This window comes from Aulostomus chinensis, chromosome 6 (genome assembly GCF_037954235.1).
Source record: "Aulostomus chinensis isolate RoL2024-O1b breed Wild chromosome 6, RoL_Achi_v1.0, whole genome shotgun sequence".
In the NCBI taxonomy this organism is placed as follows: domain Eukaryota; kingdom Metazoa; phylum Chordata; class Actinopteri; order Syngnathiformes; family Aulostomidae; genus Aulostomus; species Aulostomus chinensis.
The window spans coordinates 29,515,713-29,543,250 of record NC_141325.1 but is presented as its reverse complement, the minus strand read 5'-3'; the positions used below and the strand labels follow the sequence as shown (position 1 = coordinate 29,543,250).

General features: G+C 47.2%; 2 protein-coding genes across 5 annotated transcripts in view; both read right to left on the bottom strand.

The window, feature by feature from the left end:
* Window positions 1-144: 144 nt before the first annotated feature.
* On the bottom strand, window positions 145-15,049 carry cdca2 (cell division cycle associated 2). Its single transcript, XM_086207434.1, has 15 exons — window positions 14,699-15,049; window positions 13,939-14,125; window positions 13,707-13,843; window positions 10,211-10,376; window positions 9,696-9,847; window positions 9,201-9,365; window positions 8,565-8,682; window positions 7,277-7,590; window positions 5,241-5,292; window positions 5,068-5,145; window positions 4,660-4,778; window positions 4,517-4,579; window positions 4,205-4,276; window positions 2,881-3,043; window positions 145-1,466 (listed from the first exon to the last, which is right to left on the bottom strand). The coding sequence occupies exons 2-15, from the start codon at window positions 14,123-14,125 to the stop codon at window positions 598-600; spliced, it is 2,655 nt and encodes an 884-aa protein (XP_086063560.1). The 5' UTR covers window positions 14,699-15,049; the 3' UTR covers window positions 145-597.
* A 2,465-nt stretch (window positions 15,050-17,514) lies between these two features.
* The window catches only part of sema4c (sema domain, immunoglobulin domain (Ig), transmembrane domain (TM) and short cytoplasmic domain, (semaphorin) 4C), a 106,859-nt gene continuing 96,835 nt past the window's right edge, over window positions 17,515-27,538 (bottom strand). For all 4 annotated transcript variants that reach the window (XM_086207432.1, XM_086207431.1, XM_086207430.1 and 1 more), the window contains 5 exons: window positions 25,682-25,797; window positions 23,641-23,798; window positions 23,231-23,322; window positions 20,497-22,983; window positions 17,515-18,708 (listed from right to left, as the gene is read on the bottom strand). In XM_086207432.1, the coding sequence (XP_086063558.1) occupies window positions 22,088-22,983; window positions 23,231-23,322; window positions 23,641-23,798; window positions 25,682-25,797 (1,262 nt within the window). In that variant the 3' untranslated portion in view covers window positions 17,515-18,708; window positions 20,497-22,087. The remainder of the gene's footprint in view (window positions 18,709-20,496; window positions 22,984-23,230; window positions 23,323-23,640; window positions 23,799-25,681; window positions 25,798-27,538) is intronic.

The window sequence follows — 27,538 nt, the reverse complement described above, 5'->3', positions numbered from 1 at the left end:
GAAGACTATTTCCCAAAGCGACTGCACAGCTGGAACATCAGGTTTGTGAAGACAGAGGCTGTTTAATTAATTTAATCAATTCTTTCCCAAAGAGTTTGCGCTCAAATGATTTCATCCACTTTTTTGAGGCATTTCAAAGAACGATCTGAGCAGAACTTCTTTTTAATTGAAACCTTACGAAGAGACGACAGCAGGTGGAAAGTACAGGCGTCAACGGTCGGAGAAAAGAAAAACCCAACAACAACAAGCAGAATGTTCATTCATTTGCTCGCTGCACCTCCAGCCTTGCCTGGTGGACGGCAGCCATCTTCTCACCACACAGAGAATATTGACTGTGTGAAGCTCCCAGTGATTACCAGCCAAGTGCTTGACTATTGATCAGGGTGTGGTCAGCAGACTCCAGTAGCTCGGCGAGGGCCAACCACCAAGCATCAGCTCTAATAATTCCCTCAGCAGAGAGAAATTCAGTTCACATGCAATAATCAGCCTGTGCCAGGGAAAACCCTTCCATTTAATTTCAAGAAAACAGAAGATCTCTGTGAATGCATCAGGTGTCCTCCCTCAAGTCCAGACACTCCAGGGTGGGCAGTTCGAGTCTCATGAGGGAGTGGGGGCCTCCTCAGGGGGGGCCTCCTCAGGGAGGGCAGGCTGGACCGACAGGGCAGCAGAGAGTCTACGGCTCCGCATCCTCCTGCGGGCTACTTTAGTAGAGTCAGGGGAGGTCTGGGGCAGCCAGGCCAGACCGGTGCCTCTGCTGCTGTTCTCTGAACTGCTTTGGATCCTCAGGCTGCGGCGCACAGAGCGCTGCCCTCTAGTGGCCACAGGTTTGAACACATCCTCAAAATTAAACTCAGCCTGCCAGGGGGCCAGATCCAGAGCGGCTTCTGCTCCCTCATGACTGTCAGAGCTTGAACCACTTTGTCCCGGCTGGTTGGTCTCGGTCCGGTCTTGTTCCTTCTCCACCTCCCGACTCACAGTGCTCCTCCGCCCCCTCGATGTAACCTGGCCCCACCTGCTTTGTCCTGGTGCCGTCTCTGCTGGCACACCCACAGTGTACAGTTCTTCACCTGAAGCGGGACAAGCATCCTTACTCACCAAACCTTCTGATCTCCCATCTACTTCCTGCAGCAGAGGCATGGAGAGCTCAGGGGGGGCCGCTGCTGCCTCGTCTGGACACGTAGAGGCTTTGTCATCACGGTTCTCATCCGTCTGACCCCGGGGATCCTTGGCCAGCAGGGCCCCTTCAACACTGACCTTCCTCTTCTTAGATCCTCTTGCTGTGACCCTCAGCTTGGACCCCCTCCTCATGGCCCCCTCATTACTGGAGGATGAGAGGGAGGTTTCTGAAGGAGTTCTGAAGGTGTTTGTTGCAGCCACGTCGCTCTTCTCTTGAGTTTCATGAGCCAGTTCCAACCCGCCACCGCCGCAGTTCACCGATTCTCCACGTTCCTCACTCTGACTGGAGGCTGATGGTAGAAACGGGGACAAAACTGAAATCAAATCACTGCTGGGTCTCAACGACATGTGAACCCGATCACGTCCGACTCAGTTTCACTCTCCGTCTCACAGCTGGTCAATGAAGGAGGGCCGTCCCCTTCGTGATTCAAATCTCGGAGCTACCAGACAACGGGAGTCTGCTTCTTGTGTTTTCCTAGCGAACCTTCAAACTCGCGTGAACCTGGCTGTCACTGAGAATATCCTGGTGTTTAGGTCAAATTATTTTCCCCGGCTGATGAAGTCTCCCACGGGCGAATAATTGTACTGTCATGGTGAGATGATTTTATTTTATTGATAATAATAACCTACGATCATATTTACTCAAGTGCACCCTTTTCATAATCAGTTTTAAAAATATTCAGTTGAGTATTTTTATTTTACTTCCTCTAAATTCTTAAGTAGATGAGGTGGAAGGTCACCGGCGTGTTTAGTGTTCATATAATGAACAATGAATGATATTCTTAGAGAACCGCTGCAGAAGCAGAACGCTCGAAAACACAGGAAGGAACAACCAGCATCACGCAGAGGCTCGGTTCTGCTGGTTGTTTTGTTCTGTAATGAAGGGATCAGGATGTTGTGGTGCATCCAGCCAGGACGGAGGGCGAGATTCAAGATGTATGAAGTTTGTTACTTGGCTGTGGACGAGCGACTCACATCGCCGGAAAGGTCAAGTGGTGCCGTTTCTTTTGATATGCCAACAGCCACATTTACATGGTGAGTGATTCAGCGCAGGAAAGGTCGCTTTCACCCCTCCGGTACTGTGGGCTCAGCTCAGAACAGAGAGGCTGCTGGGGTTCCTCAGGAACAACGTTCATGACGTTCTAACCTGGCTCTGTTCCCAACCTGCTCGCTCTCGGCTCCCCAGCCACACGCTTCCACTGGAGTCCTCATAAAAAGGAGCTGCAGTGTCATAAAAGTGACAAAGTCTATCATCGTATTTAAACACCTTTTTACTCTCTTTTATGCACTTACAGCCTGAGTTAAAAAAACCAACTCCCCCGCCGCGCCATCTTAATACACCATCACCTGCGTGTGAGTGAGCCAACGACTTCAAAATTGGGTCTGTTTCCTTTGACACCTCAAACAAACGCTACCATGGTCCGCTTGGAAACTGAGGGCTGATTTTTTCAGGCGGATCTTGGTGCAGCTGCTTTCACGTCTGAAATTTGGATTCAGATCAGAAGGAAAAGTCCAAAAGTCTGAAACCACAAGAGGGAGGCGAGGACGGGCCCCCAGTGATGTAAGATCAGGGTGGGGGACAAGGAAGTCCCAGTTATCTGCACGAACTGCAGACTTGACAGGTTCTGTGGGTCAAAATAAGGTTTCCTCCGCCACTGCAAATCCCCCATCAACAGCAGGACAGTGGGTGCAGGTGAGCGTTACCTGTGCAGCTGCTGGGAGGGGCCTGTGCTGCTGGAGACTGGCTGCTGAGGGACAGCCTCTCAGTGATGGGGCTGAGCGTGGGGTTCCTGGAGGCGTATTCCCGAGAGCCATACAGGGAGCGGTTCACGTCCTTACTCCAGCGGCGTGTCGATGCCGAGGTCACCTGAGGAACGAGTCGCCGGGTGAGTATGACTGAGCAGATAATCAGGCCAGCAACATTAGCTGCTTCATGTCCAGCTTTCAAGTGACGCAGTGATCAATATTTTGCATTGTCTTAAATGTAATTCCTCTGAATTGATTCACCAGACCTGCTTACAGCCCGACGTTCACAAAAAAGGAAAGCTTCATTTCGATTTCTCATTGTTTACAATGACGTTTTCCAATTTGACCTTAAAGGAAGGTTAGCGGTTCAAATAACTGCAGTACAACAATGTCCTCATCAAGTTTTTGGGTCCTACTTCTCCTCTAGTATGAAGTATTCACATGGATTCAGGACTTTTTCTTTGTACTCAGGTACTCGTGTCTTTATCTTCATAGTTCAGACTGAAGTTTAAAGATTAAACCTTTTTTGTGTTTTGCAGTATATGCATGCATACGGGATAAGAACTGAAAAGCCTGAACCTCCTGGCTCAGCGCCCACAGAGGGCTTGAATATGGAGGGCCTGTGTGTGCGAGCGTCACGCTGTTCTGGTGGCTTCCACCGTCTCAGAGGGTATGACATCATGTTTTTCCACAGAGTAAAAGAGTCTTACTGCCAAAACCTGAGCACGCTTCATATCCGCCAACAATGTTCTTGACATCCTTCGTCTGCAGGGGTCTTTCTACCTGCTACACCAGCTGTGTGTGTGTGTGTGTGTGTGTGTGCGTGCGTGTGTACGCAGACATGGCTGATGTGTTTCAGCTGTATAAGCATGCAGTGGGCGGAGTTAGTCTCAGTTACTCTTTAAATATCGGCTCCTTGAGTAGGAATTCATGGCTGTGCTACAGAAGTGGAAGACAACCGCCTATCAGGTTGTGTTGACAGGAACAAATAAACGTTCTACTATGACCAGTGTCTTGATATCAGTAAAACATCCACTTCCTGCTTTGTCAACAACTTATAATCGGTGACGGCAGAGGTTTACCACTGATGCCTCACTTAACACAACAATAGGAATTCATTAAAGACTACATCATCCTGTCTGAAACAGTTGTGCAGCTCCACTTAGCTGCAGTCAGACTGTGCAGCTCTCAGCTCCTCGCTGCCTTCCAAAAAGACACTTCTGCAGATCTCTCTGTGAGGAGGTGTAAAGAGAAATCAAACAAGCGGCCTCAGCCAGCTCACCTTCATCTTCCCAGAGGCCGACTTGGCAGCCGAGCGTGTCGACCTCTTCACAGGTTGGCTCTCCTCGGGTAGCTGGGGGAACAGAGAGTTGGCATAAAGATATATTACAGAGGCCGTCTCTCTGTCACACTCTCTCAGACACATTAAGTGGCTATCCTCAAACGTGATTAAGATCAGATCCAGTGGAATTAAACAGTAGATTAGACGGGAGCATGTTATGACCCCTGAACGATTAAACAGATAATCTCGCCTGGTAAATGGAGATCCCAACAAGTGAGACCAAGGTGAGAGCAATTTTTGCTAATGACGGACCTTTCTCTTTCGAGTGCTGGAGGGAGCTGGAGCCTCAGTGGCAGAGTCACGTTTTGGTCCTGGCTGCAGTGGGAAACATTCAGACATTTTAATGCATGACAGTTTAACTTCACACGAGGTCCTGGTTGTTTTTGGTGGCAGACCTTTTTCCTTCGGTTGTTGGTTCTGGCTGGAGTTGGTGGTTGCTTCTCGTCTTCTGGTAAAGACACAAGCTCATCCAGGGTTTCCGTCTGGGCAGTCGAGCTGGGCTCTATCACATATTCTGAGGAAACGTCAGGAGTATAGCTCAAATGATGCAGTTAAGGTCTGACTCTGATTGAAAACCCTGCTTACAAAACTGGGGCTTATGACGTTCATCACTGGAACCCTCTGATATTTAGCGGATTCTGCGAGGGGTGTCTTCAAAATGAAAAGCCTGATGTGTGTGAGACACACAGTATTTATCATATCTGTCAAACATTACAGCTCGATACAAAACAACCCGTCCAGAGACAGAGAGAGACGAGGACAAAGTAGAATGAGAATGAAAGGAAAACAACAGAGATGCTCACCTGTCAGAACATCAAAAACTGGCTCATTCTGGAAAACAGCGGTTAAATTGAGCTGCGCCTGTGCATCCCACAAACATTCTGAAAATTTAACAAGAGGAAACCACTGTTAGACTGGGATTCAGATTTCGCACAATATGGTACAATTCTCAGGGTCAAGAAAGAGCAAAAGCAACCTGCATCAGTCGTTGCCACAGAGTCCGTCTGCTCCAATGAAGGGAAAAGAATCTAAGAGCAGAGGAGAAACAGCATTTGTTCAAAAATGACTCATTTCACAAAACTAATCACATTCAGTTGCTTTCATGTAGGGAGAAGCCATTCTGCCATATAGACGTCCTCATCCTGAACCAATGTCTCCACAGCAATAAATGCACCTAAACCTTAAACTGCTCCACCTCAAATTTAGCAGCCAAGTAACACTGACCTGACTACAGGCACTAGAGATTATATCATACTAGGTTGGATCAAAGCAGGCAGAGACAAGACCTGTGCTTGAACAGAACACTGGTTATTCACTGTGCTAAGCTAACTAGCATTCACCCTGTCTGTGGGGTCTTCTTTAGGCTCACATGACCATGTCTACCCCCCCACGACAGCAAATGCGTCCCAACAACCAATATGAACAAAACATAACTCACTACTGTGTTGGTCTTGTCAGAGATACACAGCGAGTGAAGGATTCCTAGGTGACTAATTCACGTATAAACACCCTCTTAAATCATCATTATGAGTTCATGCTGACTGAAGGGGAAGAAAGAACGATGCCATACATTCAACGTATTTATAACTGACAGAGACACCACTTTGAGCTTCAACAATAAAGAGCGCAGACAGGGGCTCTGCTGGGCTGGTGAAGGACCAGGTGTACTAGGACGGGGGCTCTGCTGGGCTGGTGAAGGACCAGGTGTACTAAGACGGGGGCTCTGCTGGGCTGGTGAAGGACCAGGTGTACTAGGACGGGGGCTCTGCTGGGCTGGTGAAGGACCAGGTGTACTAAGACGGGGGCTCTGCTGGGCTGGTGAAGGACCAGGTGTACTAGGACGGGGGCTCTGCTGGGCTGGTGAAGGACCAGGTGTACTAGGACGGGGGCTCTGCTGGGCTGGTGAAGGACCAGGTGTACTAGGACGGGGGCTCTGCTGGGCTGGTGAAGGACCAGGTGTACTAGGACGGGCTGGTGAAGGATCACGTGCAGTAGGATGGAGGCTCTGCTGGGCTGGTGAAGGAGCAGGTGTACTAGGACGGGGGCTCTGCTGGGCTGGTGAAGGACCAGGTGTACTAGGATGGGCTGGTGAAGGACCAGGTGCAGTAGGATGGGGGCTCCGCTGGGCTGGTGAAGGACCAGGTGCAGTAAGATGGGGGCTCCGCTGGGCTGGTGAGGACCAGGTGTACTAGGACGGGGGCTCTGATGGGCTGGTGAAGGACCAGGTGTACTAGGACGGGCTGGTGAAGGATCACGTGCAGTAGGATGGAGGCTCTGCTGGGCTGGTGAAGGAGCAGGTGTACTAGGATGGGGGCTCCGCTGGGCTGGTGAAGGACCAGGTGCAGTAGGATGGGGGCTCCGCTGGGCTGGTGAGGACCAGGTGTACTAGGACGGGGGCTCTGCTGGGCTGGTGAAGGACCAGGTGTAGTAGGATGGGCTGGTGAAGGACCAGGTGCAGTAGGATGGGGGCTCCGCTGGGCTGGCGAGGACCAGGTGTACTAGGATGGGCTGGTGCGGTGCTCACTGATCCCCTGCGTGCTCTCGCAGGCTGTCTGACCGGCTCAGGAGCGCCGATGTGTCTCTCTCTCTGTTGCTTTGTATCAATAAACAGCCAAACGCTGCTTCTTTCGTGGGAGAGCTGACAGCTGGTTTTCAGTTGCACTATCGCCACCATCTCTGCGTATGTCCTCCGTGATTGGCTGCTGAAGTGTGACGTCAGACTGTGTTACTCCAAATGTTGCTGGCTGAACTTTTCTGGTGCGCAGTATCACAGTGCCACTGTGGCACAAACCCCTGCAGTGGAACCACACCAGCGCCACTGAAATGAATGAGAAAACCTGGCACTTCACCACAACACCAGGCTCAATCTGAACGCAGCCAGAAGCACACAGAGGACAGCAGGGTAGCCGTCTAGCCTGGCAAATCAAGAGTATTCCTCATAGAGTTGGTGTGCTTTTGCAGCAACAGAAACCTCGCTGATCTTTAAATATCACTAAAATGATACATAGCTACCTTTTCGTCCTCGCCTGTGGGGGCCATTCTGCGGCTGCGAGGCATTAGAAGTGCAGGGGAAGAACCGAACTCAGTGGGGCTGCTGACATCGCGCTGGTCTTGTGAGGTGTGAGGGTCACTCCGCTGCGGGGTCTTCAACACAGAGCGTAGTATTAAGCTCCCACCTGGTGTGGGGGCCCGGGCTGGTGTCCCCCCCTTCTGTAACGGGGTGCTGGGAGGCAGGTTCTTATCAAAGAACTCAGGAGTGAGTGGACCTCCGAAGTGCACCCGCTTCTTTGTCTTCGCTGCAGAGAGTGCAGAGGAATCATCCTCTCCTGCAGAGAGGAAAACATGGAAGGACTGCCGTTGGAAGTAAAGCCCATTTTCTAGATGTTCTTACATTGTAAACTCAGATTGAACAAAAGGCATCAAACAGGAGAGCCCCTAAGTTCAGCACTGACACTGAAGTTTCTTTCTATGCCATTTGAAGCACAAAAGAAAATCCTTGAAGTTCCTAATAAAATATTTGGTGTGAATTAACTAAACCGAGTCCACCAGAAGTATAAAACACTATCTGAAACAATTCTACAGACTATTATCCTCTGTCAGTATAAATATGATAAAGAAGTATTTCCTACTTCTAAAATTAATGTTTACCGAGGTAACATCAGGACTTTGACGTCAATACTAGGACAGCAGAGTTTTCCAACAAGTGCCTGCGAGTGACGAGGGCTGAACCATCAACACATACATTCTCATGATGGACTACATGCCTTCAGGAGCATTTACATACATTAACTTACATGTTTTCATACACATAACGAGCAGAGAGTTCCATTTCAAGCTTTTCCAGTGTGCAACTGAATTCACTTTCTGTCTGGCTCTTAAGTTGAAGGACAATGACAAGCGACATGGTTTGATACAACAATTGAAATCAAGTCAATCAACATTAACCAAGAGATCTTTGATCTTAATTGTATTTGTGAAGCCAATTTCCACTACCTTTCCAATTTTTTTTGTGCCTTTATTTTAAAAAAAAAAAAGGAAAAAAAAAAAGTTCCAGGCATGGAAATGGCTGCTTTCAAATTCCTTGACCTTTCCGGGTTGTCCATGATTGCATGAGTCCCGTCCAACACAGAATGTGGAAACCAAGAAACCATTTATTTCTGCTCCAAAAATACAACTTTTCCAGTCACCTGACACACAGACGACATCCGCTACATCTGTTTAAGCTGTGTGCCTCCAGCTTAAAACCCAGATTAAAGAGCAGTGGTTTTAGAATGACCCACAGAGAACAACGGGGGTTTACCTGTATGCTTCATCTGCAGCGGCGGTGTGTGGACAGGGGAGGAAGGCTCTGCTGGTGAGGCTGAGGCCAGGTCATCAGAAAGCTCTCGGCTGGGGCTTTGGGCTTCAAAGACACTGTCCTGTTGTGATAGAATATACGACATTCTCAAGACACAGTACGTGCATCAGACATGCTTGGGGAAAGTAACACCAGAGCCTGTTTCACTAACATGAAAAGCTGCTTTCAGATTCAGAGAACAGCAACCATGATCCTTAAAAATAAATGTAGCTAACTAGTAACCACTACTACTGCCAGACACCGCTGTAACATTATGGCTGATGCCGCTCTCAACCACACACTCCTTAAAATGTCTACTATTCAATAACAGGTTAAAAATATCTTAAATTAGTCTTTTTTGAACCCAGCGAGGAGTCCAAGATCCATAGTGAGTGTGAACAAACCTTGTGTACGAGCACAGAACTGCAACAATGTGCACCATCACACCATCCTTCTGGAACAGCAGGTCCCAACCTGTTAGCGTCTGTCACACACCTCTGACTGAGACCTCTTGTGGTTCGCACTAAAAGTCTGCATCCATTTTGTGGTGGTTCACGTCAAACTTGTGAAAAAATGCTGCGGTCTGGATTAGAAGCCAACCTGTTGGTTGTTGGTGGGTGAGCAAGCCTGAAGCTCAGAGGACACAGGGGGCTCAATATCGGCATGAGGCGGTGGACATGTAAGCACAGCCTGGGCTTCTTCTGCAGTCTCACTTGAAGGCAGCAGTCCTTTTGTCACAGCCAGTGTCTCAGCTCCTTCATCTTCCTGCGGACATGATTAAAGGATACTTTCCCTCTGCAGCTCCACACCACATCAGCATGAAAACCACTCGTCTTCCAGAGAACACACATTGATCACACTGCTGCTCATAGCTTTGTATTATGGAGACTGTTAAAACTTGATATTTCACCTTACAAAATACAAGTGGAAACTCCAACTAGTATATAAAAAATCCTCACTACAAGGTTCACACTCATGCTTGGTTTGCCTGAGTGCTTGTTTATCTCTTTCCAATTGCACTCAAGTATAGAGAGGTAAAACCCTTCAGTTAAATTATTAACAGCAGACAAGTAAGTCCATGTTGAGAGAGTGTACCTTCTGTGCCTTCACACTGAAGTGGAGGGTAGGAGTGTGGGCCTCTCTAATCTCCACCTCACAGCCTTCACGTTGGCCCACGCGCCTCCTCTTGCTGGGTGTGGGTGACATGCAAGGGTGGTTCTCTTTACCTCCATCAAGGTCCTTGACATCTGAGGAATAAACCCACCAACCAAGACGCCAATTTATGAAAACTTCAACAAAAAAATGAGACTTTGGACAAAGTAACAATGCACTATGTAAAATAAGCACGTTTTAGACATCATCACAGCTGGAGGAGCTGACCAAAGGCAACTAGAACAAGTCAGCGAGCAACAGAAAGCTAAGAAAGGTTTCAGAGAAGGACAAAGCTCAGAGGAAATGACGGCTGCAGGATGCCATCAGGGTTGGGCTTTTACAGCACATTAATCCACTGCTTTTGAACATGGCCTCCAGACATCATGAAGAAATCCTCCTGACATAGATCCTTGTTGAGAAATGAGACTATTAATCTGGTGGCAATGAGGCAGCCTCACCAGACAGATTATCTCTTGTCTTGATGCATCCTCCAGTGTTGTTGTCCTGCCTTGGCACGGCATCACAGACCTCACTCTCCTCCACATCCATCAGGCTCTGGAAGGAAGCCATCTTTTGCCTCAGCGTGGAGGCGACCCGGGGAAGGAAGGGGCTACTTTTTACAAGCTGAGAGTGGAAACAACAACAAAAAGAATCTGCTCAGTGCTGCAGCTCGCCAGGTCAGAGACTTCTGACATTTTTGAAATTAAAGTAGCAGTATAACTGAGAGGCAGAGTGACAACCATAAACTCTCTCTGCAAACAGACTGGGAATTAGGACCATGATTATAAAATCATGGTTTGGTTTGCGTAACCCATCAAGAAAGACACAGTGCTTGAGAATGTTCCACTGATAGTGACAGATGTTGACAGACATCAATCAATCATCATCCGACCCAACATGGAACCCTTTCACATCACAACGTGTCACCTGCATCTTTGACAGCTGATAGTTTTCTCAGTGGATCTTTTCCCTGACTCCATTTTCTACTGTTTGATATTTCTGGAGTAAATTTACTCAGACGTTGATTTTGGTCTGTGCTGCTCACCTCATCTCACACGAGGAAGTTAGATTTGCTCAAAAGTGACAATTAAAATTCCATCCATTGTCTTCCGCTTATTCCTGTTAAGGGTCGTGGGGGGGCTGGAGCCTATCCCAGCGGCTATGGGCGAGAGGTGGGGTTCACCCTGGACAGGTTGCCAGTCCATCACAGGGCCAACACATAGAGACAAACAACCATTCACACTCACATTCATACCTACGGTCAATTTAGAGTATCAATCAGCCTCGTCCCCAATTGCATGTCTTTGGACGGTGGGAGGAAGCTGGAGTACCAGAGAGAACCCACACAGGAACAGGGAGAACATGGAGACTCACCCAAGCAGACCCCGTGCCTGAGCCAGGACTTGAACCCGGAACCTTCTTGCTGTGAGGCGACAGTGCAGACCACTGCACCACCGTGCAGCCTCCAATTAAAATTCCCTGAATGTAATTTAAAACAATAAAACTGCTCTACAAAAGCAGTTTATTTTTCAGAGATCCGTCATTTTGACTGCATATAAAGCAAACTCATTCTAACCTTATTACTCGATAAACAGACCAAATTATGAGTGGAGTGATCAATGGGTCATTCCCTGCAGCCATTTTGAAATGTCAGGTCAACACAGGTGTAACTGACAAAATCAATAATGGCCTTGTTCCAGTTAGTGTGTCACTACTCAAGGATCCATCAAATTTACCAACAATTTCGACCAAATTTTCAGATGTCCAGAAAAAAAAAGACAAAACAAAAACGCCATTATGTTTTCATCCATGACAGCTGTGGAAGTTAGATGTCTGATCAGAAAGATTCAAGCAGTAGGGGGCGCTAATCGTCTCATCTCCCTCTCAAGAAGAAGGGCACCAGTCAAAGCTGAACTGAAGGAATCAAAATAGCAGGATGGGTCTCAGACTAACTGATTGACAGTGGAAGTGGAGAGTCTTCAACTGCTAATATTGCAGCCTTGTGCTAACAGACGAGTTCAGCTAACAACCCTGTCCCATCATTGAAGTCACTCATTCACTCGATCTTTCTCCATTCAATTCATTCATCTAATCAATGCACAAACTCCTCACCTCCCAAGACTAGATTTTTTCGAGCAATATTTACAAGTTTATTTGAATTTTATCTGTTTTTCATTTTCAAATGCACATAAAGAGCTGGATGGAAGCACGTCAGCTATTCCAGGGAGCCGGCACTCACAATACAAGAGCCCAGATCCGCCTGATTGGAACAGGACCGTGGTTTCTAACGACTGCACCTATTCGTCCTGCAATGACATGACACAAAAGCTGCTTCTTCTAATAAAACACCGTGAATAAGCGAAGGCTGTGCATCAGGAAAGCATGCTTTACATGTATGTAGTCTATAAAATCAGCACGTCGATGTACATGTGTGGCAGGAATGTATGTTTTTGTCAGTGTTTCTGCTTCATTATCTCACAAGTGGCAGGCTGCCCTCATTGAATTTTCACTGCCACATCATCCCTTGTAGAAAATATTGTATTAATTAACAGCATTTGCCAGCAGACATTGTGTCATTCAACAACAGTGGCACAGCAGGGACCCATCATTTTCTGTTCTCTTCCATTCATTAAACTCTCGCTGATGTATAAAGGTCCTGCTGATGTTTAACTTGTAGCATAAAGATGTTTTTTTTAAGTGTGGTTTTTTAAGGTGGGGGCTGCAGGGGGGTTCCAGGAGGCCCAGTCACTGGAGGAGTAGGAATATTAAACCAGTGGCTTGTATTCGTTATCAAAAGGACGTGATGCAGAGCCGCCTATGAGTTTTAATTAAAGCGATTGGAGGTCCAGCAGTTGAAGGGAAAGTATTTGATGTTCAGTAAAACTAACATGAGGCTCAACTGTTGAGTATTTCTGGGATCAAACAATAAACCCCATGGTCTACTAATATGTACTTCCAAGACTGATCACAGCTGTACATAAGAATATACTCCAATACCAGAAATGTAGTTTACTTCCCAGCTTTGTTTATACGAAGACAATGACAGATATCTTTTCAATGAGTGTGTGCGTCACGGTCTGACACTCGTGCCCACTGGAGAGGAAACAACCAGCACCACAATTTGAAACAAAAGTCAGTCAATCACAAAACATCTGTCGCTAAATAAAACATTTTGTTTCGGCATACAATTACAATACTGCCTTTCATTCAACACTCGAGAAGCTGGCCGGCTCATCTGGAGCAAGCAGTTACTGTTTGCAATGCAACACAAGTTGCATCTTGTTAAACTGCTTCAGTAGAACTTCTATAACAGACCAGTGACTGGCATGTGTTCCAGGGTGCCCCCCCATGCCTACATTCACTTTTGCCCCCTGTAAGGCTCGATGGCGTCACAATTTGAAGTCTCTGTGGGATTTTTATCCTGTTGATAGTGAACGCCACCTCACAGCAACGTTTGAACCTTATTTGTTTTTGCTAGCAGACAACGCCGACATGTCAGAAAGGCTTTTACTAAACCTCGTGATTACAGGAGAACCTGAAACAAAGGTGGACTCAAGAGTAAACGGACGCAGGAGCTCAAATGATGAGAACAAGACACATGTTGGGCTGTGAGTCCTGCTGCTTGTCCTCCACCACCTGAGAGGTCGAGCTGCCTCTTCAATACACTCGCGGAAAAAAAATGGACAATTTTCTTGCAAAACTGCACATTTTCCAATTACAAAAATTTTAGTTGGTCAGACACCAATAAAAAAAAAGACTAATTTAATACTGCTTACGAATGTGGGATTGATATCCACATGAAGTCAACACATCAATTTAACATGGCATAGTTTAGAGCCAGCCGTGTCTCTGTCACTCTCAACATTAATCACAGCGCGCCGACCAAAAGCCAGGCTGTAATCAAAAGATGTCACACTCCCAATATGATGCAACAAAGGTGCAAAAGTTTCTCACCTCAGGAGTTTTATGATGTGATGAGTTCTTCCTTTTTTGTTGAGCCATGAAGCGGATGAGCGAGTTTGTCTCTGGTGAGCCACGCACACCAACACTGGACCTCCGTCTTGCCTTTATTTGTGCCAGACGAGACTTTTCTGGCGGAAGAAGCAGGGAAATGGTCACATGAGCTTGTACATCCTCTTTAGATGCTTCAAAATCCCACCATTACAGACGATACCAGACAGCTCACCTCTGCCAGATGATGCTGGGGTGAAACTCTGCACAGAGATACCAAACTGGGAGGGTGAGAGTCTGGAGAAATTCAGAGGGGAAGAAATGTCCCTCAAAACACGAGGGGAATCTTCTCCTGTGGACGGCGACGTGTCCTTGTCCTGGGCTCCCTCCTTGCCAGCAGCGGTCCCCCCTTCAGTAGCCATCTGCACAGTTCCAAATACATCGCAGGGCTGAAACACCAGGCGACTGGTAGCACAAGTATTAACATCGCATGAATTTTGCCAAGGCGATTTTAATGGGATAACTTCTCAAAGCCAATTTACAGAGAGCAGGACATGTGACGTCTTGGTGACATGACAACCACCTGTAGTTCTACAGTTCCCATGGTACCCACGTAGTACCCTGTAGCTCTGAAGTCCCAACCCTGCAGGTCAGGGCAGCAGCAAGTCAACGTTTGGTTCGGTGAAGTCACGCCAAAGTACTTCAAAATCGAGTGTACTGACACTAGCAGGAGGCTAATATTACTGACTAGCCTCTGTGACATCAGACATCCCACAGTAATGTTCAGAATCCTGCATCTGTAATAACAAATCGTTTATTAAAGGATTATTGAACTGAAGGCTCGGTGTCTGTTGATAGTCGGCTTCTACCAGGGATGTCGCGTTATTTCCAACATTAGCAAGAGTAAACAGACTGAAGCTCATTGTTGTGTTAGCTAACAGCAGCTAGAGTCACTAGTGCTGAAGCCAAAGTTACGTTGACAACAAAACACTTACCTCGTTGATTTAAAAAGGAAACGACAGCAACGATTACAACTAAAAAATAGTTAAACTTATGACTGTTTTAATACATTAAAACGAGGATCTCAATAGCAGGAAGATTCAAACTTCGCTCCACGCCATCGGCTGCGTGTAGATCCCTCCGCGTCGACAAAGTTGTTTCAGAAAAACACTTTTTCAAAAACATGCGGACTAGTCGAGCATTAAAACATAAAAAATGAACGTAAAAAAAATTGCTGTGGGTTTTGTTATAAATGTTACGATAAAAAGCTCTCCTGAACCTGAACCAATCATGAGGACTAACTTCCGTATTTTAGGAGCCCTGACGGGGCCGGAACTAGTTTAATACGAATTGACCAATAGCAATCTCAGAGAGGAGACCACGTGCCCTCCTAAAGCCAAGCCCGCGAAGATCAGTGCTCCTGGCGAAGAATTAACGGGTGTTTCACCTCGGTGACAACAATACCTAAACACACACACACACACACACACACACACACACACACACACACACACACACACACACACACACACAAAGACCAGTACAGCAAATATGAACGCTCATTTCCTTATTTATTGGAAAACTAATTTGTTTTTGTTGTTGTAAAAAAACAGATGAACGTAATTCGGAAGAACGAGTTTTTTCTGGTTTATTTTCCGATGATTATTTTACTGCCTTTTGTCAGTCCTTAATTCTGCTGTTAATCTTCATATTTTGACTACAAGAATGTGTCTTGGGAATTTGTTGACTTTTGTTATTTTGTTTCTCTCCAAACTGTCAAAACCTCTCAAGGGTCACATTTTAAAGCAAAACTGCTGTGTGGGCCATTCGTGGTCATCCAGCGCCCTCTATGGGTGCACTGGCGGAGCCTCGTGACACTCAAAACTTTTCGGGGTGTCACAAATTAATGTTTTGTGGCCTGATCTGATTCTGATTCGCCTCTTGCATGACAGCCATGAGCAGGGACATTTGCTGCCAAGAGCCTGCAGCATTAGCAGCTACATGCTAACCGCAGCAGCCTTCGACAACCAGGATGAGCACACCCCGGTTCAAATTCAGATCATGCAACCGCTGATGGAGAGCCCAGATGCAGATTGATGTAGCATGCAAAAGCAAACCCCCCATGCATCCGGACGGGAATCTCTGCTGGATCCATCTGTTGAGGTTGTTTTGAAGCTGAACATCTGGAGCCGAGCCGCATCCCTCTCTCTCCTAGCTGACGTTGAACTGCAGACTCAATATGCCAGACGTGTTTCTGTTCGCGTTTCAGTTTGTCTCGCTGCAGCTTTTATATGCTGTTGTTATCCTTTAAATACACGTCATGGCGTTTTTGATCACCGAGGCTTTACGGATGCTTATTTGCCCATTTTAGAGGTTTTACCCCACATCAGTGAGAGGAGCATGTTGTGTATCCTACAATACACTCGACTCATATCAGCAATCAACAGGTCGCTTGGATAAAGTGTGGACCCCCCCCCCCCCAACACACACACACACACACGCACACGCACACGCACACATTCAGGGCTTGTGACATACAGCTGAGCACACTGATCTGAGCTGCTGGGACTGCAAACCACACGCAGCGAGCAGCTCCTTCCACAGGGGCTTGACTGTTGTGGCTCCGCGCACCACAATCTGGAGATTAAACGGAATGCGTTCGGAGGTGAAATGAGCGTGTTTGTGCGCGGGCGCTGAGCAAAATGAGACGTTTATAGTTGGGACACAATCGTACATGGCGTTTGAATACATTTCTACGTCAGCTAATCGTGCTGATGCTGCCATAAAGGCCCTTTGAGTCTTTATGTTCTGCGGTAATTCAGTGCCATCATCTGAAGTATTCCGTCTGTGAGAAACACGAAGAAAATGCTGTCAACGCCGCTGCCTCTTCTGTTTGTTTTTTCTCGGTACACTGCTAGTTTTCCTAAGAGCTCGGCTCTGAAGACAGAAACACTTAAGCAGCACCTCAGTGAGATAAAAGCACCAAACGTATTGATTCACCTTCGAATTTTTTTTCTTCTGGAATAAGAGGATTTTTCAGGGAAAGAAATCACGTCCTTGCCCTGTTTTTTCTGCACCAACGGTCTACTTTTATCATGAAAATGACAAAGTCTGCTTAGAGTTGGCAAATAATAACATAAGCGTCTGTGTGGCTTGGAGGCATTATTATCTCTCAATATTTCAAATCCAAAGCATAAAAAACTGGATTGTGGTAAACAGACATTTTTGCTTCCAGTTCTCAAACACTGAAACATCCAGGGATTTTGAGGGATCTTGTTAATTTAAGCCAAAAACACCCGTTTCCATTAAAAATGACCTTGTAAGTTGTGAAAAATAGGACAGAATTGTTTTCCTCAGGTGAATGTAAAACGCTTCAGCACAAAAGGTCTTGATTTAAAGATTCAATGATGAATTAATCTTAATTCATAAAAAGCAAAACATCATATTCTCTGTAAAATAACCCCTTTATGTTACTGACACGTCACGTTTGAAGCAATTCTGGTGATTAACATACACGGTAGGTGTGTTTGGTCTGACGTGCAGTAGAAGCCTACATTTCCCATCATGCCACCAGCAGCATCTTCTTCCTGAGACCCTCCCTTCCTAGTGAACACACATCAACAACGCCGCCTCTCGTTGATTAAATAAAAAAAAAAAAAAAATCAGCTCCCTGATGAAAATGTAGTTTCCAAGGATCGGCTAGAATGACATCATTGACAGCAATGACATCATCAACCCCGATGGCGTCTCAGATTTAAGAGCTGCGCCGAGTAACACTTCCCCTTCAGCAAACAAGCTCACACAACTCAAGTACATCTCTTTTTTTTATTTGTGTATATATACACATATAAAAAATAAGGACATATGTACAATGATAATAAATATCAACATGTTTGTACAAGTGAAATAAGTTACTTAATATTACTTTAAAAATAAAAACAAAACATAAAAGATCAATAACAGACGAGCAAACTGAAACCGGGGCCATAATACAACAACACAAATAAGAATGCAAGAAGAACAGCACAACTTAAAGCCTTCTGAGAGGGAAACAAACAGAAGAAATGCACACTTAAGTGCACCCCACATGCACTGAATCAAGCATGAGACCTGTCTTCCTTCCTCTTAGTTTTACTTTTCCACGTAAAGCCCAATTATAAAAAGACGATGTGTTAAGACAAGTACCAGTGTATCGAGCTCGCTTGTTTCCAGCTTCGGCTTGAGGGGATTGAACACTGTCGCGTGGACACATTCTACCGCTGATCCGCTCGAAATCAGCAGCTACATATTTGGTTCTTGGGGCGTGTTTTGGTGCATCGATCAGTCCTCGTGAGGCCTGATGGAGCTGGAGATTCAGGTCCAGCAGATCGTGTAAACAGGCAGGAAAAAGGAAGTCCACCAGCCATGAGCCTCTCTTTTTTTTCCGGTTTCCTTGAGGGAAAATGTAGCTGCAGATAAAATATGCAGGAAGGTTGCAGGCGTCAGCTGAGTGGAGCAGAGTGGACGGACGGCTGAGACTTCAATGATGATCCGGAATCAATAAAATCTATCAAATTAAATTAAGAAATCAAACAAGAAAAGCATCTGCAGTCTACTTTGGCTCATCCAAAGGTGAAGAGGCACACAAAAAGTAAACACACTGAAACGCAGCCATGAAATCCTGTACAACCCTTGAACCATGAAATCAGACATGGTTGCTTTTTTTTTGTTTGTCTGTTTTTTCCAAAGAGAGAGTTCGTCTTCCACAACATTAGCGTCTGTAAAAGTCCAAAAAATGATCCGTCAAAAAGATGCACATCTACAAGGATGATCATATCAAAGATGCACTGTCCGTTTGCAGTGGATCATGCAACACTGGGATGGCGCGCCGATGGCCGGGTACCTCCTCAACCTCAGTCTGGATATTTTACATCTCTGTCAGCATCGTAACAGCGGGCCAAAACAAAGTTGTCTTCCTCTTCCCTCTTCTGGTTCAGACACACGCGTCCCGAAGACAAAAGCCACCCTGATGGACAAAGCACAGAGAGGAAGCGCAGAGGAGTTAGTTAAGACTTCACGTTCACTGCCTCGTCGGGATGAACGATGGCATCAGCATGACGCCGTTGTTGACAAACAACAAAGTTAATCTATGATTCATGGGATTTTTCCAAAAATGTTTTGGAAATTAAGAATCACATCACAATGTTTCCATGCAGATTATGTGAATAAAATACAACCTTAACAGATAATCGACAGATATAAATATTTGCTGTTGGCCACATCAGTGAAATATCAGCACATCAGAGATTGTCAAAAGAAGTCCAACATCACCGCCCAGGCCAGTTTTGGCTGCTTGGGTGTTTTCAGGGAAGAAACGCAGAGACACAATGAAACTCATCAATGTTGTCCGGACGCTTCAGTGTCATTCCAGGTGACCGTCAAGGAAGGACGGGGATGCAAACTTGCAGAACTTGTAAAACTGGTAGGTTTATGTGGAAACTTGATAAATTAAAAAAAACCTCACACTGTCTAAATCTCCAGAGTCCGACACGGCAGACAGAGGTCTTCCTCAGGCCATCTTATTTTGATCCTTGTCAGATTGAAGGGTTTTCTCTTTAATAAAATGTTCTGGCTGCACGCTTCAGGCAGTGTGTCTCTTATCTTTTGCTGGGAAAGTTGTTTTTCCCCAGATGCACCTGTCCCTCAAGACTTTAATCCACCTGCGCACAAGGACAACTCGCGACTGACCAAATGCTGCAGAACGGCAGATATAAACATCTCTGAGCACAGGGAACTACTTTCTATCTCTCAGGAGAAGAGCACACACTCAGCTGACAGGAGAGCAAAGTCATATTAATAAACATGTATTCATTTTAAAACAGCTCCATTAGCCGTCTTCCAGTGTGGTTCGGTTAGGAAGGAAAACATCCATCGCAGCACACGGAAACCCAGTTTGGCTGCGCGCTGCTCGCTGAGATGCGAGGCAAAGCGGCTCCCCCCCCCCCGTGGGTGCGTGGCCTCAAGCAGGGCACCGAATTCCACATGAGCACCGAGCCAAACCACACCGAAGCAAGAAGGTGGAGGTGGAGCTTAGCTGGAGGCAGCGTGAGTGTGGTCGCACAGGTGCAGATCTGTGTGTGACTAATTAAGAACACTGGTTCAATCAGCAGGCCGTCAGCGGGGGCGCAGGTCCTCTGTGTCCTGCATGAATTAAAGCAACGCTTCATTCAGTTTTCCTCTCCTTGTCCCCTCCCACCACGTCACGGCGCCGAGGCGACAGAGCAGTGAAGATCCGAATGGTTCGTCATCACAAACGTTGTGTGCGTGTTTTCTGTCCAGCAGAAAAATGCAAGAAGAGCGACTCTGCTCTCGTTCACGCGTAAAGGTGAACACCTCTGCCTGCCAGCGCCTCAGCCAGACGGGCTTCAGAGTAAAAATGGATTTCTGAGCTGGAAAACAGGAACTTCCTGCTTCCACAGTTTGAGGACATTAAACACACAAGACGTGACATTAAGGGCCTTTTTTTAACTGCAGTTTTGGAGAGACCCGCTCTTGCTTCCTGGCAGTGGATTCCTATTTAATGGGTAGATATGCGAGCGGCAACCATCTTCTCTCCAGATTTCCCCCCCAAATGTTGCAGCAGTCTTCTGCGTGCTGAGCCGAGCAGACACACAGCCAGATAAATAAAGCAAAGCCTCATTCTTAACACCACATTGAGCAGCACTAAGAGAGCCAAAACACTAAATTGGAAATCGTTTAAGGTTAGGACTTTGCTTAAATCTGTTTGCATGAAATTAATTAAGTGGAACAATACCTTTCTCTGGTTCACGGCTGCTTCTCGCCTGCAGCCGGCAGCTTGTCCGTGTGGCAGCAGGCAGTCTGTCAGGCCGTCAGTCTTTATCAAGACTGAGGGTGCTTTACAGTGCTCGTCCTCTGTCTGTGTCCACAGTAGCCCGGGTCAGTCTCTGGGCATCGGTGAGTGGGAGGGGTAAACACTCTGTAGTCCAGGATGCTTGACATTCAGAGCACTGAGTGTGTGTGTGTGTGTGTGTGTGTGTGTGTGTGTGTGTGTAATGAGTGTGGGTGAGCGGTAGTTTCCTTCTTGGCAGTGCAGGTTACCACCCTCACCAAACCCATAAAATATAAAGCACTTTTTGAGACATCCACCGCAGTCGCAACAGCGAGGGTTCAACTACATTCTCCACGCCTCATGACTTTGTGTCAACTTCAATTTGGAATTAAGTGAGCAGCCGCTAAGAGCTGCATGCAAATAGCATTTTCTTTGCTTAAAGAGATGAAGAAACGTCCAGAGCTCAACTTAAACACATCTGTCCCGTCCCACGCGGTGACTCTAATAGATGCAGTAAGGAGAGAGTGCACTTGTAGAACAGTTCAACTGAAGGTGCGTTTGAAGGTCATCTTGCAGGGCAGAGCCAGGAATGTTAGCGTTTGCGCTCATGTTGTTATTCACAGGAGGAGCCATTAGTCACTTGATAACCGTTTGAACACTGCTGTAGTCCATTAGACAGAAAAATAAAAAGGAGAAATGTCTTCATTCGAACTACTCATCACAACAAATTAGAGGGGAAGGGACAGAGGACTTTCTCCGAGGGTAAATACGTGGGGAAAAAACAGAAATTGAGCAGAGAAAGTCTTGAGAGATTGTCCTTCATTCAAAAACCACCTTGCGTCTTTTACTCCAATTCACTTCATTTTCCATTTAATTTCCTCTGTCTTTGTCTCTCGCTCTCTCTCCTCTTGTCTCGGTCCCACGCAGAGCTCCTGCTACGCGGACATGATTGTCGTCTTGCTTCAACATTAATTAGTCTTTTTATTCCGCTCTCACACTCTTGGCTCACAAATACAAAAAGGGAAGACGCGCTTCCATTTTTAAGTGCAGTAAAAGCTGAAAAAGTCTCAAAGGAGCAGGACTGAGAATCAGCTCAATAAATCCAGTCAGCTGTACTCGCCGGCCATCAGCAGGCTGAAAGCCTCACTTGGTCCACTCAACATAAAAGAAATGTGCCCTTCAGAAGACATGAAACCACATTTGTTTCATTACCATGCTTGAGGTGTTCACCTCTGCGTTCAGTTCCTTTTTAAATACACAATTTACACAAGTGGCGATTGCACAGTGGAAGCAGAGAATGTCCACGACTGCATGGTGCTGAGAACACAGTAATTATAGGAGTGCATGTTAGCAAGCATGGTGTATGAGTCTGTATATTTAACATGCTATAAACGTCTACAGTGAGCCAAACAGGCATTGGCATGGTGAGAGAGAAAGAGCACGGGGACTTGACGACGTGTCACTGAAGAGAGAGAGAGAGCAGGCGTCCTCAAAAGGAGGGAGGTAGGCTGGTTGTTTTCTTGATCCAAATCAGCGAATGAGACGGTGGACAGGCCTAGACGGACGACTCCTCGGGGTTCGCATCAGGAAGCACGCTCCTCTGCTGCAAAGTGCGCCTCAGCTCTTCCTTGAAGGGGCTGGAGTAGTCGTTCCCGCCCATGCCCAGGCCTCCCAGCACGCCATCCCCAGCGCCAGCCCTGCTAGCCCTCTCCTCCCCTGCTGTGCTCAGGTTGAGGCGGATGTAGCCGTTGCTACCGGAGCCTCGGATGTTGGTGAGGCTGAGACGGCTGGGGGAGTGGATGGGCTGGCCTGGGATGGCGCTGGGTGACGCTGTGCCGCTGACGCTGCTGGGCCCCAGGGCGTGACCGGGAACAATCTTAAGCGAGCCGTCTGAGTAGTAATAGTTGGCGCCTGTCTCCCAGAAACGGTCCTCATCAGTGGGCATCTTGCTGGGGACGAAGGTGGGCGGCTCCTTGGGAAGGGTGATGGGGTAGACCAGGGTGCTCTCTAGGGGCTTCATGTCAGCTCCCTTCCCCAGAGCCAGTTTCAGCCTCCTGCGCAGGTAAAGAGCCGCCACCAGGAGCAGCAGGCACGCCGCGCCGAGGGTGATGACCAGCACCCAGAAAAGCCCCATGCTGCTGTCAGGAGCGCGGGCCTCGATGGAGATGGGAGCACTGGTAACTACAGTCACCTGGTAGCGCTCAGTCAGGAACTTCACTCCTTGTTCCTCTGAATAGCAGATGTACTGGCCCACTTGCAGCTGACCCGCTTTAGGGATGACAAGAGCCTTCAGGGTCCGCTCAAAGTGCGGCCCTCCAGCCTCGGGGTCCCCCAGCTGGAGCTCTCGATCATTGAAGACCCAGCAGGGCTGAGCCAGGTTAGAGACCAACTGGCAAGGCAGCAACATGTCTGAGCCTTCCACCACCGTGATGTTCCTGAGACGAGAGTGCTCTGCAGAGGGGCGGGGGGCGAGAGAGGAGGAGTGAAATACACCGGAGACGGGATGAGTGTCATTCATAATCATATCAATTCATATTCTGCACTAGCAAGCTCTCTTCCACTTAAGTCAATGTATTCAGCTCAATCCAAATGGATTCAGTCAGAGCAGAAGTCCATTCTCCTTCCCTTCTACTAATTTGGTCCTGCACCGACACAGAATTCCCACAAGGGGCCAGTGCTGAGGTGTGTCCCCACTCACCAGGGCTGGAGACGGAGACCAGCTTATCAAACTTTGCTTTTCCCCAGCTGAACCTTTCCAGCATGAGGTCCTGTGACAGGGTGGAGGTGGAGCTGGAGGGACAAAGCTGAAAATGAATCATCCTCTCTTGCTAGAACACAACAGGAAACGCTAAATCCAGCGTATTCATGCTGAACATAAATAAGCTGAATACTAGAGAAAAAAGACAGCCAAACAAGTCATTTAGGGGTTAATCTCCAACAATTAGCTTCGCCACAGATGCAGACGCAGGTTTCCTATCCAGCTGGTACGCAGGGGAGTTTGAGTGGTACATAATTACTGGACTTTCAATATTTGTTGGCAGCAATTTAGCTTCAAGCATCAATGTCCGGCCTCAAAAATCAATTTCTCTGTGTATGTAGTCTACTCACCCGCGATGGAGGTCAATGCGGACGCAGGCCCGACCCTCGCTGTCCCAAGCGCAGTAGGGATCCCGGGCTAACAGACAGTCTGGCTGAGACTGATAGCGGCTGCAGTTGGCTAAGGGCAGCTGGAGAACTTCTGAGCGAGAGCCGATGTACACATACTTCTACAGAAAGACAGAGAGAAGCAGGAAGAAAGAAGACGAAGAGCAGGTCCAGCCATCATCCGGAGACAGAAGCCAGAGAGAGATGAAAAAGGAGCAGAAAGATAAACACAGAGAGATAGAGAAAGAGAGAGGGAGAGAGAAAGAGAGAGAGAGAGAGAGAGAGACTGACTCAGTTCAGGGGTTTGAGGAGATAATGGGATAATCACTCTCAATTACAATAACATTCACCCACACGACCCCTTTCAAATCCTATCCGGGACAGCGCTCTTTTTGCGAAAGCTGCTCAAAAATGTCTGGTCATGGCTAAGCCTACATTAATGAGATAAGTAGTGGGCTTTAGGGCTGGAACGCCCTGTCAAAAACGGCATTGATCGGAGGGATATGCCATGGCAGAGCCACGGGGACGGAGCCGGTGTCAGCGCGCAGGCCCGGTCGACAGAGCAGGGACACTGGGAAAACAACAGGGGCACAGGTTCAATTCCCCACTGTGGCAAAGGGTTGTAATTACTGTTATTGTGAGAAGAGTTTGAGATTCATGAGGTGACACTTGATCTGTTGATAAAAACGTCAGCTGAATGGCGATGGCACGGCGCTGACCGCCTGTGTGTTGTCAATGGATTTATGATTGTAAGTGTCAAGCAAAAGAGGGTAATAACAGAGCAGCAGAAGACAAATCTAACTCTTATCGCTGAATACAAATGAAGCCGTGATGCAACAGCTGAGCAAGATAATGGAGCCCTGAAGCGACTTTCGAGGGATATGATCAGATGTAGAGACACATGCTCGCTGGGGTGGCCACGCAGGAGATTCCCAAAACAGCTTTGAACAACTCTCCCCCGGAGACACCATTAAGATCTCTCATCTCTCACAGACAGACAGAAAACAATATGTCTAACAGTCCCCAAAGAGGACGTGCAGAAGACTTTAGCTTCGCGAGGAGTGGGAGCATCTGCAAACAGAAGTCGATCTTCTTCTTCAATAAAAGTTGCATTCATATCAGTTGGTGGTATTGAATCTAATGTCCTACTGCAGAGATGAATACTCAAGCCCTCTTTTTCATTTCTCACCTACTTTTCGCATGTTCCACGGAATGCAACACTATGAGCGCCTTCTAGGAAAGGCGGTATGCTCTTGACCGGGGTCAGCATTTCACCCTGCTGTCAAACATGGCGCTACAGAACAGCTATAATCGTTTACGCTCTCCGACATGGTCAGATCAAACAGTTCTTTAAGAGCATCCCCTTGCCTGTAGCAGAGCACTTAAAGATGAAGGACTTACATGAGGGTGATCAGCAGCAGCAGCTGGCAGATTTGGACTCTTGCTTTTGGTTTGTTTGAAGCTTCACGAGTGCTGGATGTTTTCTCTGCTTGTGTAACTAACACTTCCCCACTAATGCCCCCCCGCCCCCACACACACAATCCCAGTTAACCCTGGTGACACCATCTGGGGACGTTTTTTTAGGGTGTTTTCACACTTTGATGTTGTTTGCTCTGATCTGAAAGAGTCAGTCTGTCGTCTTCTTGGTTTTGTTCGCTTTCTGACTGAGAAAAATCTGAGAGAATCAAAGGACGTCACTAAAACCGCACGGGACGCGACAGGGGCAGAACATCCAAGAGGACGGTGCTGCGTTCTGGACTGGTGCTTACTTTTGATACTTTGATTTAAAGAAAAAACACTTTTATGTTATGTACAGACGAGTTTTCTACTGCACAAGTTGCTTCAGTCCGTGTGCTTTGCTGCATCCAAAAAATGCAGAGCGTGAGTCTTCTGAGACTGCAACAGCCTGCAACTAGCTCACACCGCTGCAACATTCTACTTCTATTTTGCTGCGTTGTGCATCGTGGCGTTGAGTGTGAGGGGTCAGTGACGTGTGAGTCCTCACCTTGGAGTGGGAGATGGTCAGGCTGTCCACCGGCTGGGCTGTCTCAAACAGCTGGATTTCCTCTATCACGTGGGCCTCGGAGCCCAGGACCACCACCCTCTGCAGCCAGCCCTCCGCTGCAACACACACACACACACACACACACACACACACACACACACACACACACACACACACACACACACACACAGAGGACGGAAGATTGAGCTCACTTCACTTTCTGTTTTGGTCCATCAAACTTTCAATCCAAGTTTGCATCCGCGCCATAGACCTTCCTCCTCAGCTCCTTGGGGCAATCTTTTACGGCATGCATAAAAACATTTACTTTCAAAGAGATGGTTTCAGCAGTTCTGACTGACTGACTTCTGATATGAAATAGCAGACAAACACACACCTTTGACAGACTAACTGCAAATTTAAATATCATTGATGTGTTATCAAAAAATATTTACACACACACACACACACACACACAGCGTCCTAACAGTCAATTTAAATATTAATGATACGTAAACAAGCATCTGTGACTGCACAGCATTTCTCTTTAATATTAACAGCGTGCTTCTGTATTGAAAAACACACATCTGCGACGGCATACATGTCCCTTTAAATATGAATCACACACTCTCCTTTGATGTCACAACAATCTATAAAAAAACCCTAAAATATCCCGAATGTGTAGAATAAACTGTGTTCCCTGCAAACACATCAACACACTGTGTCACTGGTGACTGAATGGACTGTGCTCCAAACAGCTTCCCTATTCCACAGCGTCACTGCACAGCCAAAACAGCAAGTTGTCCACCCAAAGTTCTGAAAATTCGAGAAGACGACTTTTTCTGGTAGAAAGATCATGGCGCTAACGCCAACTCACGACACAAGATTAGAATGTGAATTTAAGATGCGTTTTAAGACCTTGGGAATCCCCGAGGAAGCTTTTTCCAGCAGTGAGAGGGGCCTGACGCCGGAGGAGGAAGAAGACGAGATCCTTTGCTCCTTTCATGTGGGTCATTATGAGCACGGTGAGATCCCCAGTGATGAAAGGCGTTTCAGGCACAGCTGGCAGGGTGACCTTGATGTGTGTGTTCGAGGGAGTGTGCATGTATCCGAGCAATAGAGTAGCTGACACATGCTTTCCTGTGCGGTCTTCTTAATTAAGACACTGTCATAGATAATACGAAAAGCTAAACCAGCATCCAACGGGAGGCTTGACAGGAGCATATATACCCAGTCTCACACACACACACACACACACACACACACACACACACACACACACACACACACACACACACGCACACACACGCACACACACACAATACAAGCAGCAGGCATATGATCACACTCGCCTCTAGCAGCATCAGGGAGCAGTGTCTGCTAATCCCTCAATCCTATAGCCCTGTTTTCTAAAATACAGGCTTGACAAGCTCTCTCTCTCTCTCTCTCTCTCTCTCTCTCTCTCTCTCTCTCTCTCTCTCTCCCCCTCTCTCTCTCTCTACATCAGCTGTCGCTATGTTGCAGCTAATAGCTAATCAAGCCCACAGCCCAATTGGCATGATGAGTGCACGTCTGCCAAGGGCCCTGTTGAGTTTGTGCTGTGAAGCACGACACGCGGGATGACTGCACTTGGCTCGTGGAGTGCGAGCGTGTACATCCGCACGTGTGAGTGTGTGTGTGTGTATATCAATTTGTGAGTGTGTCAGCCCTGTGTGTGCGCCAGTTTGCGTGTTCACGTGTGTATCCGTGTTGGCCTCCCCACCTGCCAGCAGAGTCCACCATTGTCACACAGTCACTCTGCCGCTGCAGTGCTCTGAATGGTAAGTAGTTCATGAGACAGTCTGCAATCAAATTCACATT

What these genes read in the sequence shown, in the direction of transcription:
- cdca2 (XM_086207434.1), bottom strand. Translation starts at nt 14,125, where the DNA reads ATGGCTACTGAAGGGGGGACCGCTGCTGGCAAGGAGGGAGCCCAGGAC. An exon ending in TCAGTGTGAAGGCACAGAAG is followed by an intron (nt 9,366 to 9,695) that starts GTACACTCTCTC and finishes TCATGTCCGCAG; the next exon opens with GAAGATGAAGGAGCTGAGAC. An exon ending in CCAGCACTCGAAAGAGAAAG is followed by an intron (nt 4,277 to 4,516) that starts GTCCGTCATTAG and finishes CTGTTCCCCCAG; the next exon opens with CTACCCGAGGAGAGCCAACC.